The 19,722-nt window shown below is 48.3% G+C and overlaps 1 protein-coding gene across 9 annotated transcripts in view; it reads left to right on the top strand.

The window, feature by feature from the left end:
* AGAP1 (ArfGAP with GTPase domain, ankyrin repeat and PH domain 1) overlaps positions 1–19,722 on the top strand; it is a 520,758-nt gene that overhangs the window by 320,033 nt on the left and 181,003 nt on the right. For all 9 annotated transcript variants that reach the window (XM_031452456.2, XM_064485288.1, XM_064485289.1 and 6 more), the window contains exon 10: positions 5,993–6,097. In XM_031452456.2, the coding sequence (XP_031308316.2) occupies positions 5,993–6,097 (105 nt within the window). The remainder of the gene's footprint in view (positions 1–5,992; positions 6,098–19,722) is intronic.

The raw sequence follows: 19,722 nt of genomic DNA on the forward strand, positions 1-19,722 counted from the left end.
AAAGCACTAACTGTGATTGAGGTCTAGGCTCTGATAGCTGGTCAGTGAGAAATGATCTTAAGGAATCGTTTTTACATGTACAAAAGTGGCAACTGAAAGATAGGCCAAGTATGCGTCTTGACATTGTGCCGTGTGGGCTTTGCCCGGGGTTACACAGAATCAAAGCGACTTAGCATCACAGGGGCCATCAGCGCTCGCTGATGGGAACTGCCTGCCCGCGTGTCTCTGGCTCAGAGCCTTCCGGCCTCTGTCATCTTCTGGCTCCTGGGATCATGGCTTCATGTCCTTCAGAAGTTTAAAAAGAACTATTTTTAGGGTTCTCCATTTTCTTGGTACTTAGAGTAGAAAGTGCGTAAGTTCGAGACGACAGAGTCTCGGGGATACAGCCTAGGGGGCTCAGTCTGACGCAGTGAGGGGCTGCCAGCTCATGGGTGTGTTCTGCTCCATCGGAGAGGTTTGCCCTAGAGGGAGGCCATGGTCCTCTCCCTGCAGCACCTGGGGGGAGGCTGACTTTGTCTGGAAGAGTGTCCTACAGTGTCTGAGCGCTGGAGCCTTTTGCTTCCGGAAGAGGCTGGGACTAAGAAGGGGCTTGGTCATGTAGCCGCGTGATGAAACGTCTTGTTTGGCCTTTGTGGCAGCTGTCCTTGGTCCTTCAAAGTAAGGGCATGCTGGGGACGGGCTCGCCCCCACCCCTGGAGGGCAGCCGACCCCTACTCAAGCAGCTCTGGAGGTCCAGACCCACGGCTCGCTGTCCCCAGGGGTGCTCGAGCAGTGACTGGGTGACCCTGGGCAGGGATCGCACAGAAACATTAGTCCAGCAGATTCAGGGCTGAATGGTTTGACAATCCGTTAGATTCTGAAATTCTGTGATTCTCACTTGATATAAATATTCTTTAAAAACCAGTGTTCGGAATTAATTTAAGAAAAAAATAGAAAGCAAGCAAAAAAAAAGAAAAAACCGCAAAACCCATGTCTTTAATCCAGAGAAGCTATTTGTCAAGTCTCCTCATCTGAAGTCCAGTTGAGCCTCTGATTGTAAAAAATCATCTCACTGCCTCCGAAGCCCTGGCCTCATACCTTAACTCATCAAAGAGTCCATGCCACATCCTGTTTTTCAGGATGGGGCTTTTATTATTTATAGAGAGATCTCAACACTGTTTTCTGGGTTCTCCTAGTGCTTTGGCTGACCTTTGCCAAAGGTTCACACCTCTAAGGGCAGAAGTGGGTTGAGAGCTGTGGGAATTAACTCCAGTCCTGGGCTCTGCCGGGCCTCCCCCTCCAGGAGGTGCAAGTCTGCGGATGGCTGTTGTCTGAGTGATAGGTTAGAGGGCCAGAGCCTTCGTCCAGTCCCCACAGCTGTCTTCTGGCGACTCTTGGCTGGAGGTCGCAAACAGAGAGGTGTCTGCATCTGGCCGGAAGACATGCTGGGCTCGGCCTGAATTACATACAGGTAGTATGATCTGTTGCCAGTGTTCCAGAGTAAGAAGCCATCGCTTAAAACTCCAGTTTTCCTCCTTCTCTTGTGCAGTCAGGAAATCTGGCAGCACAGACGCGGAGGGGCCCGTTCCTGGAGCACTGGCCTTGCTATGCCCTGGCCGGGCTTCTCCAGCCCACTGAGCAGGCCTTCTCCAGTTTGCAACAGCCCAGACCACCCCCTTCCTGGAATTTTTTTAGTAGCCTTGAGATTTGCTTCCATAAATCCTCCTTGTGTTCTCCCTTCTCAAGGACACTCAGAGTCAAGGGCATTCCGAGGGTACTCTAAGATTTAGCAAACAGAAATCTCTTCCTCTGGATCCCTGTGCAGTATATTTTAAGGAACAGATTTGAATTTGTTCATGTTACAATAGTGCCTCTCTGTTCTCTGCTATGTGAGTATAAAATAGGAAATATAAAATAAAATATAAAACACAAGCATTGCTGGGCCACTGCAGTCCAGGCCTCTTACTGCCTCCTGGGAGAGGAGTTGGGCTGGAGGAGCCTGCCAGGATGCCTGGTCACCCAGTGCTCTCAGGTGTGGTGTCTGTGCCCTGGGAGGAGGGGCTGGTGGTTCGGGACTGAAAGCTTTAGGCCAGGCAGTGGTGGGGACACTTGTAGGTAGGTGGACCACTGTGGTCATGCCTACAGGCAGACACTTAGCAGTCCAGGAACGAAGAGGGCAGGGTATCTGGTTTTATCACTTCCCATCAGCTAACAAGCTGCCTTAGCTCTGTCGCTCAGTTCCTGCCTATAACAGGGGAGCCATGACAACTCTGCCACCCTGATCTGCTGTTTCTGGGGAGCAAGTCAGAGTGAACATGACTGTGCCCAGAAACACATCAACACATGTGAGCACTCAGGCCACCTAAAGAAAAGTGCACCTTACCTGGTCCAGCTCTGCTGCAGACCGGGAGCCGGGGGACCCCGGCTTGCGCACAGCCGTGACAATCAGCTCAGTCTCCACAGCGGTCTCGGGGGAATGGGGAGTCTTGGGGGGGCCTGAAGGGCCAAGGCTGGAGGGCAGAAACGCGGCTTCTCAGGCCCCTGGGTGGGCCTCAGGCCTGCTGAATTTTGCAGCATCTGAATAGTACATGTAATCAGATAATCCTGCAAGACGAACCACAGAGTTTAAGATTGTCAAGATTTGGATTTTTTTTTTTCAGCAAGACGTTAGGTTTTGCCTTCACCAAACCAATCAGCCTGATTTACTTGCCCAGAAAACCCTGATGTGATCTCATCACACAGCCTCCTGATTGGAAACTTTCCCTTTATACCCTTAAGGAATAAGGCTTTACACCTCTCCTGAGGGAGTGTAGGATTTGCTCGTGAAAACACCCACAAGATAGCTTCTGTCCTTCCATCCTTCCATCTGCGCAGAGCCCCAGGGGCGTGAGCTGCAGTCTGCATTCTGTTTGTCTGTTTGCTTCTGAAGCCCGGGGCAGCCCAGGGCAGCTCTCAGCCACCCACAACGCAGTGACCCGCCTCTGGTGGTGTTGGAATTCCCTCTGAAATGGGTGGTAGGAAATGTGAGCCTACAGGAGAACTGTGTCGAGTTTCATTTTACTGAGTTTTAAAATCTTAGAAATCTCACTGGCGAAGGACATTTAATGATTATGAGTGACTGCTTTTTCATGATCACGTCCTAGTAGCGACTGCCCCTTCTCCCGCTGGGTCTTTCTGTGCCGTGGAACTTGCATTGCCTTGGTTTTGCTACCGAGTCCAAGCTCGTTCTGCTCGCTGCACGACAGACCAGTAAAGCAAGAGACAAGGTGTTGGGACAAGGAACAGTGACTTCATTCAGAAAGCCAGCAGGCCGCGAAGATGGGGGACTGGTGTCCCAAAGAACGGTCTTGCCTGAGTTAGAATTCAGGCTTCTTTTATACTAATAGGGGAGAGGGTGAAGGCAAGCATTTCCTGCTTCCGCTCAGCCTCCGGAGGGGAGATGTTCACTTCTTCCTTCCTGCAGTCAGCCCCAGGGGGGCCTGGTCAGGACGCTTCCTGTGAGCTAAACACAGGTGTTTTAGCTTAGTGTTCGTTACCTGGGAGGCAGGGCTCCCAGGGACGGGCCATTGTGTGTAGTTTCAGCTTAGAGGCAACGTCCCCTTAGTGACTCGAACACAAAGGTTAAAGTAAAAGAAGCAAGTCTGATACAGAGTCAGATTTGTTCTTCCCTATTTCACTTTGTAACTTAAGTTTTCTTCTGGGCCTGGTTCCTTTTGCTGATCTCAGTGCCGTGTTTGGTTTATGTAGGTTTATTCTAAGAAATCAGAGTATATAGTGTTACCCTGTGTGCTTTCTTTAAGAACTTGCAAAGAAATAATCTTCCCAAGGTTTTACTTGTGAGTTGCTTCAAACTTTGGAAGACTTTCCCTCAGAGACAATGCTTAAGCGGTGCTCAGAGTGCCAGGCAGGCTCATAGTCCATTGTATTTGTCAGATTTGGTGTAAAAAACAATGTCATGATGTTGATAATTAATGGGAACTTAATTCCTTCACATAAACATGCTTACTTGATTTTTTTAAACTTTTTTTTAACATTTTTTATTGATTTATGGTCATTTTACAACGTTGTGTCAAATTCCAGCGTAGAGCACAATTTTTCAGTTATACATGAACATGTATATATTCATTGTCACATTCCTTTCTCTGTGAGCTACCATAAGGTCTTGTGTATATTTCCCTGTGCTACACAGTATAATCTTGTTTATCTATTCTACAATTTTGAAAGAACTCTTCTGTCCCTTCCTACCCTCCGCCCCCTTGGCAACCACAGGTTTGTATTCTATGTCTGTGAGTCTATTTCTGTTTTGTATTTATGCTTTGTTTGTGTTTTTTTTTTTGTTTTTTTTTTTTTTTTTAGATTCCACATATGAGTGATCTCATATGGTATTTTTCTTTCTCTTTCTGGCTTACTTCACTTAGAATGACATTCTCCAGGAGCATCCATGTTGCTGCAAATGGCGTTATGTTGTCGGTTTTTGTGGCTGAATAGTATTCCATTGTATAAATATACCACATCTTCTTTATCCAGTCATCCATTGATGGACATTTAGGCTGTCTCCATGTCTTGGCTATTGTAAATAGTGCTGCTATGAATACTGGGGTGCAGGTGTCATCCTGAAGTAGGGTTCCTTCTGGATATATGCCCAGGAGCAGGATTCCTGGGTCATACAGTAAGTCTATTCCTAGTCTTTTGAGGAATCTCCACACTGTTTTCCACAGTGGCTGCACCAACCTGCATTCCCACCAGCAGTGTAGGAGGGTTCCCCTTTCTCCACAGCCTCTCCAGCATTTGTCATTTGTGGATTTTTGATTGATGGCCATTCTGACTGGTGTGAGGTGATACCCCACTGTAGTTTTGATCATATTTTGGCTCCTGATTGGTAGAAATAAGAGGCCAATTGAGGTTGGTAGAAACTCCCAGGGGGGACTCAGGGTGTGTCCAGTTCTATTTCACACCTGCAGCTTCCCTTCTGCCTCAGTTCAGGCGAACTAACTGGCATTGGTCGCATGCTTTCTCAGGCATAATTATGAACATGTAAGGTTATGAATGGGCAGCGAGAGGGAGAGTCAGGAAGGCGGTTCTGCTTTCCTTCCTGTACGGGGACAGGAGCTAGGCGAGTCCAGATATGAAAGCCCAGGCTGAAACTGACTGGCGCAGGAAGGCACAAAGCCCCGACAGGGAAGGGAAAGTGCGAAGTCAGGGTGCTGGGCCTGGCACAGCTCAGGACTGCATTCAGTTTTCTGAACCCAGGAAAACCTAGAAACCAGGCAGAAGGTTTGCTGGAAATTGATGGTTAAAACAAGAATAAATTCTCATCAGTCATCTAAGGAAGACTGGGTGAAATATACTTGAAAAGTGTATTGTTTCAAATTCTGAATGGTTTTCAAGAAGACCTAATATGATTTCATTAAAAGTGGATTAAAGTAAATTATACACAATTCATCTATTAAATGCCGTTGCTAAGTTTGCAAATGGAATTTCATTTTTAATAAATGAAGATCTGAAATGAAAAACTATAAAATAAAATGTTCTTATTTGCAGATGATATAAGGTAAGAATATGGCTAATGTCTTATTTTTTAGGAAAGGAAATTCAGGTTTCTTCTTTTAAAACGCTGTACCTTTAGGAGCGCCGTATATGCTTACAACTTGGTCATAGGAGAAGGCGTGATGTCGCACGTCATGATGGTTTGCATTATATTGTTGGGCCAATGATACATCTTAGCGCTCATTAATAAAATGAGTTACGTCAATAATAATGAGTTAAGTTTTACACACACGTACACAAAAGGAAATTGGTTGAATATATATATATATATATATATATGTAGTATAAAAAGGAAAGGAGAAAAAACAAATTGCCAAGCTAAAAATGAGTGTCAGTTCCATTTTTAAGATGGCAAAGAGAAAATGAAAGTTGAAAAATTACCTATGTGCCTGCTCTTTTAAAAAAATGTACACAAACTTCATAATTTGTATTTATTAATTTCTATCTGGCTCCATTTTCCTTCCAGGGCATGCTGCTGAAGCGAAGTGGCAAATCACTGAACAAAGAATGGAAGAAGAAATATGTCACCCTGTGCGACAATGGTGTGCTGACCTATCATCCCAGCTTACATGTGAGTGTCGCCCCCTCAGAGCAGCGAGCCGGCGAGGGGCGGTGGGGGCGGAGGGGGCCCCGGCACAGTGAAGACCCTTGTCTCTGTTGGAGGTTCCAGGAGTATCTGGTCTCCTCCCTCGTGAGCTAAATAACCCCGCCCCTTGCACTCCATCAGCCCAGGTGTCTTTCCCTCTCCCTTCTCCCTAACAGTCAATCTGTGGCTCTAATTCTACAGAGAATTGCAGTAAAAGGCACAGATGAAGTAAAATTTTAAATGAGAGTAAAAAGACGAGAGCAAATAGTAATAAAAGAGAGGGGAGAAAACACAGCATCTCTCTGAAAATATAGACTGAAGGAATCAAGTACACTGGAAGCCAAGGTCAGCCCTGAGCAGCTGGGAACAAAAACAAGAATTAAATGCAATTCATGCTTCCTTTTTTATTGTCCAGTCAGAACACGTAACCAGTTCATCAGGCAACTTCGTTTTCTCTGTGCGCAATGAAATCTGTGGTACTGGCGACTTACGTAAGAGAGATTAAAAGACAATTAACTTCATTATGGGGGGAAGGTCGACATTCCAGCCATGGTGAGCTTTTTCAGAAAGCCCTGGTGGGACCATGAAGACAGGCGTGGTGACCTTTCCAGAACAACACAGGCCATGAACTGTGCGTGATGTTTATCTGCCTGACGTGGATAAGTGTGTAGATGCGCACGCGTGGTATGAGCTGGTCACTCAGTTATATCACAGCATTAAGCTTTTAATTTTAAATACTTAAAAAAAAATTCCACAGTGATTGATGAGAAGGTAGAAATGAGCAAACTGGAGGAAATGAAAATCTCTCCCCAAAATAGCACCTAGAGAACGGGCCCTCGCACCCTTGGGGGTGTAGACGCCCAGCCATTTCTGCGCCCCGCGCTTCTCCCCCCGCAAGCCGCAGCGCCCCGGGCGCGACGTCAGATCGCAGGCCCCCCCCGCGTCGGCGCAGACGCCGCGTGCCACCCTTTCTAGTGGTCGCAGAACGTTCACTCCGCCGCTGCGCCCCTTTGATTGAACACTGTCTCCAAAGCAGACACCGGGCAGGGAAACTTACTTTGTGAAGTATTCCTGCTGTTGCGAGTGACTCTAATCCGCGTCCTCTTCCGGCTCCTCCGGGCCCTTGTCCGATGCCCTCAGGCGATCTTCCCGGTATGCTTCCCGAGCTGAAGAGTCCGTGAGCCTTTATGACCTGTGGGGGTGCTGCCAGATTTCTGGAAAGATCGGTTCAGTTCATCTCCTGGCTTTTCCCCAGTACCCTCAGGAACACTTAGTTTTAAAAGGTAAATAAACAAGCAAATAAGTAAGTAAGTAAATAAATAAATAAATAAATAAAAATTTAAAAGCACCCTTCCGATAGGACAGGTCACGATGGTGTCCTCGCTGTGTGACCTGCCTCCTGGGGTGAACTGCCCTTTCCCCTCTCGTCTTCATCTTTCTGAAACGTGTTACAAAGCAGGTGTTTCAGTGGGCGTCTCTGGGGGTGCTCCCCATGCTTCAGCATGAAGCCGACTTCTGGGATGTACGCTCCTTATTGTACTGAGAAGGTTCCCTTGTGCTTGATTTATTTGGGGTTCTTTGGGGAGGAGAGTCAGGTCACTTCTCCAGTGACCGCCAAATCAGAGACTTCCTACTGTCCCGTGGGCCTGCCGGGGACAGTCCCGCCCCGTCCAGGTCTTTGGGGCCCCCTCCCCAGAGCGGCTCCTCCACGGGGGGGCTGCCTTTTCCCTGGCGTAGTTCTTCCCAGGACCCCGTCAGAGCGAAGCCTCATTCTTGACCCATTTTGCTTTATGTTACTTGGAGAGAGACAAGCAGTCAGAACCTCCTTCTGGCTGGGACCCCCAGCCAGGGAAAAGTGAGATCTGGTAGATGACGCATTTCAGGCCACCTTACACTCACCTGCCAAGCCCAGGCTCCGTCAGAGGGACATTGGCTGCTTTCTTGCCAAGGGGAAAAGATGGTAACAACGAAAGAGGATGCTGGAAAACTCCTGTAAGAGGGCTAATGCCCGGTTCCTTTTCATCTCAGCCTCTCGATTATAGACTCAATCAGTTCTTCAAAACTCCTCCCACACAGGCTACTTCTTCTGACGGCCCTCAACTCCGTATTTTTCTTCTTCCTGTGTATGCATGGATATTACTGGAATACAGAAGAGGAGGACAGGGGGCTTTGTTCTGTAATTGGATAGCAGGCCAAGAGCCAGTGTCATTTTAAAGTGCAATTCAGTTAATGCCAGCCTCCTGGGAACTGAAATTATTGATGCAGGTACAGAGTTCCCTTAGGGAGTGGCTTCATCTGGGAATGGGTTTGACTTACTAGAGCGCGGAGAGATGGCATGACCTTCATTGTCATCCTTCGCTGATTTTGTTTTCACAGCCAAGCTTTGGAGGCACACTTGGGGGGCCAGAGAGTCCCAGGTATATTCTCTGGCAGATGCCTGGAAGGGGTCTGTTCTAGTCTAAGTTGTTAGATCCCTGGCTGCTGAGTTAGTCTGGCATTCTTTGGTTCAAAATGGGAAGAGGTATTCAAGGGGTGTCCACGGGCAGAATCCTGACTTCCCTTAATAAGACAGTTGGGAGCGTACGGACGTATTGCTAATTCCAGCCCCGCGATTCTGCGTCATGGAGAATGGCCCAACGAGTCTAGCCTGGGAGATGTCAAAAGGCGATAGAACCAAATGATCTCAAGTACCAACCACACTGTTAACACTCACGTCCTAGGTTATCCTCCAAGGCCTTTGATGGCAGAAGGACCACCAAGGTACTGCATGAGTTCACTGGCCACGTGCGATGAAGACATAAGTGATTAAGTGTTGGGGGAATCTTGCCCCAGCTGTGGCTTTGGGTTTCAGTGTTGCTGGTCATCACCCTGTTACTGGCCATGGAGCAGGGGGTCTGCACTGATCCCCAATAGCAGAGCCCACAGCCTGCTCCTCTCCAGGGAGCGAGGGAGAGAACCTGGCTAAGCAGTCTGACGGTTTCAGATCGAGTTTTTTGATAGTGGAGTAACTGTGCCGGCTTTTGGTGGATACTACTAACGTTTTTTTTAAAATTAAAGTCTAGTTGATTTACAATGTTGTGTTAGTTTCTGGTGTACAGCATAGTGATTCAGATAAACACACACATACACATACACATACATATATATTCTTTTTCAGTGGGGAGGTAATTAGGTTTATTTATTTATTTACATATTAATGGAGGTACAGAGGGCTGAGCCCAGGACCTCCTGCACGCCAAGTGTGCACTGTACCACTGAGCTATACCCTCCTCCCCGTATATTCTTTTTGACATTCTTTTTCAATATAGGTTATTACAAGCTATTGAATACCCCTGTGCTATACAATAGGACCTTGTTGTTTATCCATTTTATATATGTTACTATGTATTTGCAAAACTCTAACTCCCAATTTATCCCTCTCCCTGCCCTTCCCTCCCTGGTAACCACAAGTTTGTCTGTGAGTCTCTCTGTTTTGTAAATAAGTTCACGTGTGTCATTTTCTTTTCCGATTCCACATATAAGTGGCATCATGTGATACTTGTCTTTCTCTGCTTCACTTCACTTCACTTTCTGTGACAGTCCCTAGGGCCAGTGGCATTGTTTCATTCTTTTTCATAGCTGAGTGGTATTCCATTGTTTACATAGGTATATACTGCTCACTTTTGATAACTAGGTCATTTATTTACCAAAAGGGAAACTGTCATGCTTTTGAGGGGGTGGGATTTTAATAAGATGATGCTCTAGTAATGGGGCAGGGGTGGGAGTTTGAGAGCAACAGGCTCGAGGCCCATCAGGTAGACACTGTGTGGGGCTGAGCAGTGGCCCCTTCAGAACCACCATTTACGGGTCGCTGTGCAGCCTTTCTGTGCTGGCAGTTATTCTCCGTGCACACGTGCACTGCTCACAGGCTCTGTCAGGCTGGACCCTGACTCCATCACCAGCCACCTTCGACTTGGTGTCCCGTCAAACCCAAGGACACCGTGAGAGTACTGCACGTGTTGGATAGCGTGGTCTGTAAGGCTGGACCCTCCTTGCAGGGGCTGCTCTAGGTGGCTCCGGTGTTAATTAGCCAAATTGAAACCCCAGATGTTTGATGACACTGAGTCTGAAATCTTCACCAAAACCTCTTAGCAAGTGGAGGTTCGTTGAGTCAGCTGGGCTTCTACGGAGACACCCACCCAAGACAGGGGCTGCTGAGTGAGACCTGTTTCACGATAAGACAAAGGCCTGGGTCCAGAAAAACCTGTTAATTTGATTCCTCTTTCTTTCTCAAGACGCCGTTACTAAATAATAAAACCTACAACCCCCTTCAGAGAACACATGGGAAACTCAACCAGAACAAGGAAACCGCTTCGGTTTTGTAAACGCTCCACACAGGAGTGCGTCCGACTGCCTTGGTTTTGGCGGGTTGCAGGAAGTTCAGTGCTGCAACCCGGGAGGCCCCAGGCCTGTGGGACAAGTTGGTCACCCTCACTTCCGGACTGGCCAGCTTACCTGTCTTAGCAGGTCCACTTGGGACTTCGTAAAGACAACCCTGAGCAGGTGACTAGGACTGAAGTCCTGGAAGGCGAGCTATCGGCTTGTGCGGCTGCCCCGTTGTCTGCATTTTTTGATTCTCTGCAAAACTGTGCCTCTGCAAGACCTTTGAAAGCCCTCACCGTGCAACTTTCTTGGGGGAGACACGTATGCGTGTCCTGAAGTTTTATGGCACTTGGCTGGTTCACAGTCTGGGTAGGTGCAGGGCAGCCTGTTCTAAGAGCCTTAGATCCCCTTCCTGTGGACTTGAGTATGAGCCTTAGGGAGCACCTTGATAGAAAAAGGGGGTGGATAATGAGAAAGCGCCTGGACCTCGGGGCTGCACGGTTCAGCTTCACCACCCATTCATCTTCGTGTCGAGAGAGCCGCCGCCGAGGGCACGGCTGAAATTCCTACTGACAAAGGTGTGTGCGGAAGGATTCCCACATGGACCGGTAAGAGGTCACGCGTGGCTGCAGGGTCGAGCCAAGGACTTTATGGGCCCCTGCCCGGGGCTCTCCCGGCTTCCTCGTGAGCGCACGTGGTGGGTGGGGGCGGCCCACCTGGCTGACACACCTGGCTGACGTCGACGTCGGCATGAACTGCTCACAGTTCTGAAGTCCTCCTTCCTGGATTCCTTTCCCATTCTGTGTGTTGCCCGAGTTGGAGCTGATGGGCTGTCATTTTTCCCTGCTGTGCAGAACTGAACTTTTCCTTCTGACAGAACCTTCGTTTCTAATCAAGTGTCAGATGCTCCAGCTTCGCGGAGGCTTTGATTCTGCATGCTGCTGACATTTCTTTGTTTCCCGCCCCACCGCCCCCCAGATGCAGACTCTGAATTGGCATCAGAATGCTGATTTCAGTAAGTCTCTAGTTTCAAAATCAGGCAGAAAAATCCACTTTTTTACTGATGCAAAAATAACAAAAAGACGTGAGGTGGTTTCCTAAGTTAGTGTTCTTCTCAAAAGAAAGATTTCAGCGTAAAAAGAAGACACCTGTGTTGTGAGAGCAACTCTTGCTTGCACCCACTGCCAGTGATTGTCATTTAAAATAACACAATCCTCACATGAAATTGAGACATTTTAATTCAGGACTGAGGATTCCCTAAGTGTCTGTGATCAGTCCCCTTGGCCAGCTGCGCACCCGTGAAGGAAACCTCATGTTTCTCAAGGTGGTGAACGCTGGCTTCCACTTGGAGAAACTCTCCCTTGGTTTCCCCAAAACACTGCAGAAACCAGACAAGAGGACTAGACAGATTCCAAGCCCAAATTTCCAGATGTGGAAGCTTTGAGTCACAGAATGACTGATAACCCTGAGAAGACAGGCCTCTCTTTCTGATAAGAATGATGTCCAGCATGTCTGCTGTGAGCATGATCCGCTTATGATAAACAATGATTGGCCCTTGCTTCCCCCGCGTGGGCCGCAGCGCTGGAAGCTGTCCTCGGTCTGGACGTTCCCTCGCAGGCTGGCTTCTTGTGCTTCCAGCCTCCTGTCCATGGTGCCAGTGCCCCTTTGTGCCCCTCCTCCACCAGGGGTGCTCCCTGGTTTTAGGCGGCCCAGCTGTTCTGGTGCCTCCCGCATCTGTATACCCCATCTGATGTAGCCTCACTGAGGGCAAGGACTGTGCCCTGCCCCCGCATCTGCCCGGGGCCAGCACGTGCTCGGCACACAGGCCAGTATGTAGGGGCCACGTTGCTTGGAGCGCGGTAGCCCTGGGGGTCCATGTCCACATCTCTGCTGCTGGACGTTCTGGGCTCCAGTCCTATCATAGATGGTCCGGGCTCTGCTCTAAAAATTCTGGTGAAGAGATCAAGTAAACATACAGTAAAATCATTTCCCAGGTTCCAGTGATGATGAAAATGACACTCATTTTTAGGATCAGTCCTGTAACACAGGTAGTTCTGTTTGACAGGATGTGCTTTGCAGGCCTCACAGCACTTTGCAGACGAGGACACATGATTTATTACTGTGCTGGAGTGGAAGGTGTTGCTAAATATTGAAGTTCTGCAGAATCAATTGCTTAAAAAAAAATTCGGGTGAGACTGGGCCTGAGAAACCACCCACAGTGCACAGCTAGACCTCCCGAAATGTAGGCTAGCTCACGTCAGGGTCAGGGATGACACACACAAGTGCCACAAAGTCTTGGAACAATACTGGAATCCAAAAACCAAAAAAATCCATTTAAGGAAGATTAGGAAAAATACGTAGCTATCAAGATGAGAGGTCTGGAGCTTTACGGCGGCTAATGAACACTTCTGTTCCCATCCGACTGCCTGTTTCGGGCCAAGGGGGCCGGGTTCATAAAGGATGCATCAGACCAGGACAGGTGCGTCTGCCAGAGTTTCTCAGACGGGCAGGAACTGGCTCCACGAAGTACAGAAAAGCCCAGGTGTGTCTGCTGTCACCGGGCCCGAAGGGACAAGCCCTGTGTGCAGGGCTCTGTCGAGGTCGGGACAGAAGCCCGGGACCTGGCCTTTCAAGCCAGTGCTGTGGGAATCACCTTGAGGACTGTGATGTGTTCATCTGTCTGCCTCAACTCTGCCTGACGCTCTGCCTTTTCCCAGGAAGGAGCCGAGGCGGTTACGCAGGCGGGGGATGGGAAGGTGCATTAGAACCACGCGCCCGCAGGGTCACGTGGGCGCGTCGGCTGGTACGTCTGCACCCCACAGCGATGGGCCGACCTTCCTTTTGGGTGTTTTATCTACAGGGTGAAAACACGGGGTGTTGGATCTCTGGCCCCCAAAACTTCATTACCTCCTTCAATCTGAAAGTTCCTTCCTTCCTTGGTTCCCAAGGTGTTCTGTCAGCTTCCCCTCCCCACCCCACCCCACCCCGAGTCAGTACCTTCTGGTTGCGGCCCTGGACCCGGCACCTTCGGTGTGGTTTCCACTCCCGGCCCGGCCCCGCCATGGTGGCCGGGAGGGCTGAGCCCGGGACTGGGCGGCTCACTGCAACCACGCACCTGTTTCGAGGTGGTCTCGTCTCCGCCCTCCCTCCTCCGTGGGAATTCACCAGGAAGACCCCAGACGTCACACTGAGCCACGTGTGGGCTCGCTCCCCCCGCAGTGGCGTCGGGCTTTCCCGAGCCTGTCCCCTCAGGGCGCAGGGCGCAGCGCGTCTGCCTGTGATCCTTTCTCCTTCACTTCTTAGCTCACATCCTGTGTGGATCTGCTTCCCCAGTGGTTTCTTTCCGATGGTCTGTGATGGAGAGGATTCCCACTGCACGTGGGGTGGTGTCCTCGCTCCCTAGCGGGCCCCCCGACCTCGCCTGCTTCCTCGGGCTGCCCTCGTCCCCTCCCAGCCGCTTTGGTTTACTTTTCGTTCCTTGCACTGGCCGGGGTCTGTGGGCTCCGGGTCTTGGCGGATGCAGTTGCTTCCACCAGGAATGTTCATTCCTGCCCTTCCTCCTCGTGACGTTAGCTCCTGCTTGTCTTCCCAGCTTGGTCTTAAAGGTCACCCCTCTGGAAGCTTCCTCCTCCGCCGGGCCTGGGTGGGCGCCCCTGCCATGTGCCCTCGCCCTACTCTCAGGACGTTCCTCTCTTCTCTTGCCTCATTTCTTGGCCTGACTCTCCCACCAGACTGCGAGCTGCTTGGAACCAGTGACCTTTGGGGGTCCTGTGACCAGGGTTTCCCTGGCACCGAGCACCGTCCTGCTGAATGAAGGAAAGAGTGAGGGTGCCGTTAGCCGTACGAGTGGCCTGTTCTCACATCTACAGGGCTGCAGTTCTGAAACCATAGCGAAGGAAGCTGCCATGTGATGCTTTTAAGCCACAGAAACAGAGGGGAGGGGATAGCTCAGTGGCAGAGCACATGCTTAGCATGCACGAGGTCCTGGGTTCAATCCCCAGTACCTCCATTTAAAAAAAATTTAAACAAATAGAAATATGTCGCAGTCACATCCAAGCTCATGTCTGTAATTTGAAGAAAAGATCTCCAAGGTTGGACAGGAGTTTGGGGGTTTTGGTTTGTTTTGTTTTTTAATTTTAGTAAAATACACATAACACAGAATTTGCCACTGTCGCCATTTTTAAGTGTGTGGTTCAGGAGTGATGAGGACGTTGACAGTGTTGTGGGCCCATTGCCACCGTCCCTTCCAGAGTTTCTTCATCTTGCAAAACTGAAACTCTGTCTCCATTAAACCCTAACTCCGAATTCCCTGAAACCCTCCCCCAGCCCCTGGCCCCCACCTTCTGCTTCCTGTTTCTGTGAACTTGGCTATTCTGAGCACCTCATAAGAGCGGAATCACGGAGTATCTGTCTTCTGGGGACTGGTTTGTTTCACTTAGCATCATATTTTCAAGATTCATCCCTGTGGTGCACTTCCTTCCTTTTCAAGGCTGAATAGTATTCCATTTTATATACATACAATACCATTGTATATGTACAGCCCACAGACAGACACAGCCAACCACAGATCGAACATATTCAAGCAGAAAAATTCCAGAGAGTTCCAAAGAGCAAAACTTGAATTTGTTACACACCAGCAACTCTTTTCATAGCATTTACATCATATTAGGTATTATAGGTAATCTGGAAATGATTTAAAGTATACGGGAAGATGTGTGTACCACACCATTCGTATAAGGGGCTTGGGCGTCCGTGGATTTTGGTGTTTTCAGGGGTCATGGAACAGCCCCCCGGACACGTACTTTATTTTGTTTGTCCGTTCGTTTATGGATCAGCACTTGGGGTGCTTCCTCCTCTTGGCTATTGTGAATAATCCTGCTGTGAAACCACGTGTACAGATTCCTCTTTGGAGCTCAAGGTTTTAATGTATAAACTACAGTCTGGGAGAGCTGTCGAAGGTGGCTTAATTTAAAAATGCCCAGCATTCACCAGGGCCCGGGCTGAGAGAAACCCAGTCCTGAACGTGGTGGTGGAGGTTTAATTACCCGACTGTTGGTCTGGACCCCATGTGATAGGAAAACACTGACCCGGCCCTGCCCACACGGGCTCTGTGTTTGCCAAGCACTCTCCAAAGATGAGGCAGGCTGCTTCAGGTGACCTGGGAAATATTTTTGGCATTTCTCCAACCAGTTTCAGATCATATGACAAATCATTTCTCCTGTATATCAGTGCTGTCAGACCCATGGAATGACACTGCCACCGTGGTATAAATATTTTCAGGGAGTATCTACAACTTCAGTTAGAAAAAATGACTACTGAAAAATGCTGCCTATGACACATCCACAGAAATGGTAGGGTCTTTATCAGAGTCTTATTTCTGCCTAAGGAATTCCCTGTTTATTTTATGTAGCCCTTGGGGTTTGAAAGTGTTTAGATTTACAAATAAAATGGCCAAAATGCAGGCCTCCCACAGTGCACGTGGCCCTGATGTTGAGAACACAGAATGAACTTAAGTAGGGCGAGGTCGGACAGATAAAGTCTTCGCATCTTTATAAAATTTAAACCACCAGATGGCCTGGATCCTCCCTAACTAATTGTTTTCTGCATTGAAGAATTCTTCGGTCTTCTCGCTTTTCTTAAAAAAAAAAAAAAAAAAGTTTGTGTGTGTCTGTAAATGTACCGACTGAACCGTGTAGCTTGAGGACTGGAATTTTTAACCTTCTGGTGGGGTCGGTGGGACATCGCCTTACCAGGACACAGTGTGACATTTCATCCTTTGTACCCAGCCTGTACCATTGTGTTTTGCATTTTTAGTGTTACTAATTGTGGCCGGAAATTCTGGCAAAAGGTTAAATAAATCAAAACCGTCCGTGTTCCTCACTGACAGTGAGTTGCTCTCCAGAACTCTCAGTGGGGGAAGACGGACGTAGGGGAGAGTGAGGAAGCGTTCTCTCTCTTCTGCCAAGAAGTTGAATTTCATTATCAGACTTTACAAATACGCTCTTCTCTGGCGACGACCCGATTGCCGGCTTGTTGGGAGGTCTCAGGAGGAAGGGAGAGGTGGAGGCGGAGGTGGGGAGGCCGGCTTCTTCTCAGGTGCGCCTGTGGCCCCCAATGGAAACCAATCAAGGTGCGATTTATGTTCATTAAGGACTTGTCAAAACTGAAAAATTTTCTAATCAACAGCAATCTAGCCGCGGCCCGTCGATGGCTGGGAGTGCCGCCTCTGCTGCATCGGCTGTTTGCCTGTTACAACTCTAGGCTAAAATCCGCTGATGATTACATTAGGCTAAGCTGCGAAGTAAATGAACCATGTCTTATTTAGGTGCCACTAGCTTCAGTGTAGTCCTGCCCCGCAGGGCACTTGGGAGCGTTTTATGGCTTTAAAATTAGTGTAGCTTCCCATTTGCTGCAGGGTGCTTGCATGTTATGCCTTTGAACTCAATAAGCAAAGGGAAGGGGGCCTTTTGTTTTTCTCCCTTATTTTTTCTCCCTTGCATTTTAGCAATTTTGTTTTGCATCTTTTCCAGACGGCATTTTGCAATAAAAATGTCTGACTGCCCTATACACTCTCCCCCCACCGTACCCCCCCCAAAAAAAAATAGAAAGAAAGAAAAAGGAGGAAGGCGGAGGGAAAGAAGAAAAAAAAGTAGAAAATATCACCCATTTGCAGGGGACAGTTTTTTCCCCCTAGTGCTGCAGAGGGGACGATAGCTTCGCACATCACCCCAGTGACTTACGTCGGAATGGCTACCTCAAATGGGGACAACACCTTTACTTCAGGAAACACCCACCTAAGTCAGAGGACCAATATTTCAGTATTTTGGGGACAAGAGCAATAGGAGCTGACACTTACTAACGGTTTATCATTCTTTCCAGCGCTTCATATATAATCTCAGTTAATCGTCGAAACAATCCCATCAGGCAAGCACAATTATTATCTCTATTTTTTTTAATTTTATTTTTTATTGAAGTGTAGTTGATTTACAGTGTTAGTTTCAGGCGTACAGCCGTGTGATTCTGTTATATATTATCATCCCCATTTTTAAAGATGTGGAAACCGAGACCCGGGATGATGAAACAGCGTGCCCCACGCACACGCCTCCTGGGCGACGGAGGGTCCCAGGCCCTCGCACTCTGAGGCCATCCTCTGGCCGGAAGGAAGCTGGCTTTGGCCTCTGCGGGCATCCTTAGTTTAGGAAGCCAGGAAGCTATGGTAATCAGTGCACACTAGAAGTGACTCTGATTATTTTACTGTAAACCACCTTGGTGGGCAGGAAGTAGCATTAAGAAATCAGGATTACTTCTGAGAAAGCAACGCCTCGTGGGGAGACACGGCCAGTGAGACTTCTCGACAGGCCTAGTGAATGTCTTAAAACTAGAAGACGTACTTAAGTTTTGTCATGGGCAAAAACTAAATTGGGAGTTTTTCTGTCCTTTATTGGGTCAGATAGTAAGAAGAAAAGGCTTAGCAATCATTAGTGTCCCCAGAAGACAGATGTGTGCACTTCTAAGTGCTTTGTATTGTAGCAAATTCATCCCAAGAAATGTGAAGTTTTAAAGAGCTTCAGGTGGATCTAATTGTCATGATGGTGAACCTTCCTACCTAACTCAGAATCTCACTCCTGGTCCAGTTGTTTTAAGCCATATTGAACCATTAAAATACTTGTAGAGTCAAGGAATGGTGCGGGCTCCTTGAAGTTCACTGTCGTGATATTTCACTGCTGCTTGCCTCTGGGAGAGGCCCGCGGTGAGAGGGAAGACGGGAGGGTGTTTCCGCGTCCAGCACGTTCATTTTGTACAGGCGAGGTTTGAACACGCATGGGTTACAACTGGATAATATTCAATTTAACTTAAAATGAGAAAAATCTTTCTTGCAGCATAAAGCTCAATATACTAGGTCAATCAAGACAGATACAACCAAGAAGCGAGAGGTAGATTCATAATTCAGTTTGGAATTTTCTGCTGTTTTGATTGATATTGTATTAACCTATCCGCCTGGGCTGGTGTTGGACTTGAGCCCACACGTGTTGGATGCTAGCAGCCCACGCCCTGGAGAGTTTCGCCCTGCCTGCCTCTGGCGTCAAGCTCCCTGTCGTTCGTGAAAGGTGCCACCGTTGATCCCCCAAGATGCTTGGCCAACCTCCTGTTGCCATGTCTTAGGTAATTACCTGGGCCTAAGAAAGCATTTGTTCAGAATCACCTGTCATAAGCACTGCCTTTGCCCCAGTCCCCATGTGACATCCAGTTTGCCAGGCACCTTCCTCCTGCGGTGGCCACAGGTCACGTTGTCGGGTGTCGGTCAAGCGGTCCTTCCGAAGCAGCCCCAGTAGTGAGACGCCGGGATTCTGTCGGCTTCTTGGGAAACAAAGTTGATTCTCAGAAGGGCTTTCTCTTTGAAGCCGCCTCCTACCTTGCTATTGTCACTGTGATCCTTTGGAGAGAAGGAGAAATTGTCTCCTTTGAGGTATGCGATCTGAAAGGATGCAACCAGAAGACGTTTCACAGGTTTGCGGTATTTTCGTAGTATTTTTAGGGTACCGCGCTCTCTGTGCCTGGGACTACATATGAGGCCATTGTTTATTATCCACGCATGTTGGACTTGAACATTTGCTTGGTCTCTTTGAAGGGATGGTATTATGTATGTCTTTATAGATTAGACTCCTTTGAAAATGGTGTTGCATGGGGTTTGGGAGTCGCCGTGCAGCTAACAATGGTTCTTGGACATCTTTTTTTTTTTTTTTTTTTTTTTTTTGAGCCCAGAACTAAGGGTTTTTTAAAATAGAATTTATATAAACTGCTGTACCTGTTGAACCTGGGCATTCATGAAGTGTAGTGAAAATTGGGGAAGACCGAGTTACTCCTTTCCTCCGGGAGAAGACAGCTCGCAGACCGTTTCTAGCATCTGCACAGGTCCGGCTCCGGTGCCCGCTCCGCACTTGCGTGCGTAAAATCGCCCGCACGCGGCCCAGGCTGCTTTGTGAGCACGGAGCGGGGCTGGTGGCTCTCGCGCCGTTTGACCTCACAGCCCCTTTACCTTAAAAACCGAGGTGCCTGAAAGAACTCTCGTTTCTGTGGATTTTCGTCTATTGATGTTTGTACGCTACACACTGAAACAGAAAAAATTGAACATTCGTGTAATTCTTTTAAAAATAATAGCTCACCTGTTACAGATTATTATATAAATAACATTTTTTAGGGGGAAAAAGGTTTTGTAAAATAAAAGGAAATCCTGAAACAGTAGCATC

The sequence above is a fragment of the Camelus dromedarius genome, chromosome 4 (genome assembly GCF_036321535.1).
Source record: "Camelus dromedarius isolate mCamDro1 chromosome 4, mCamDro1.pat, whole genome shotgun sequence".
Lineage (NCBI taxonomy): Eukaryota > Metazoa > Chordata > Mammalia > Artiodactyla > Camelidae > Camelus > Camelus dromedarius.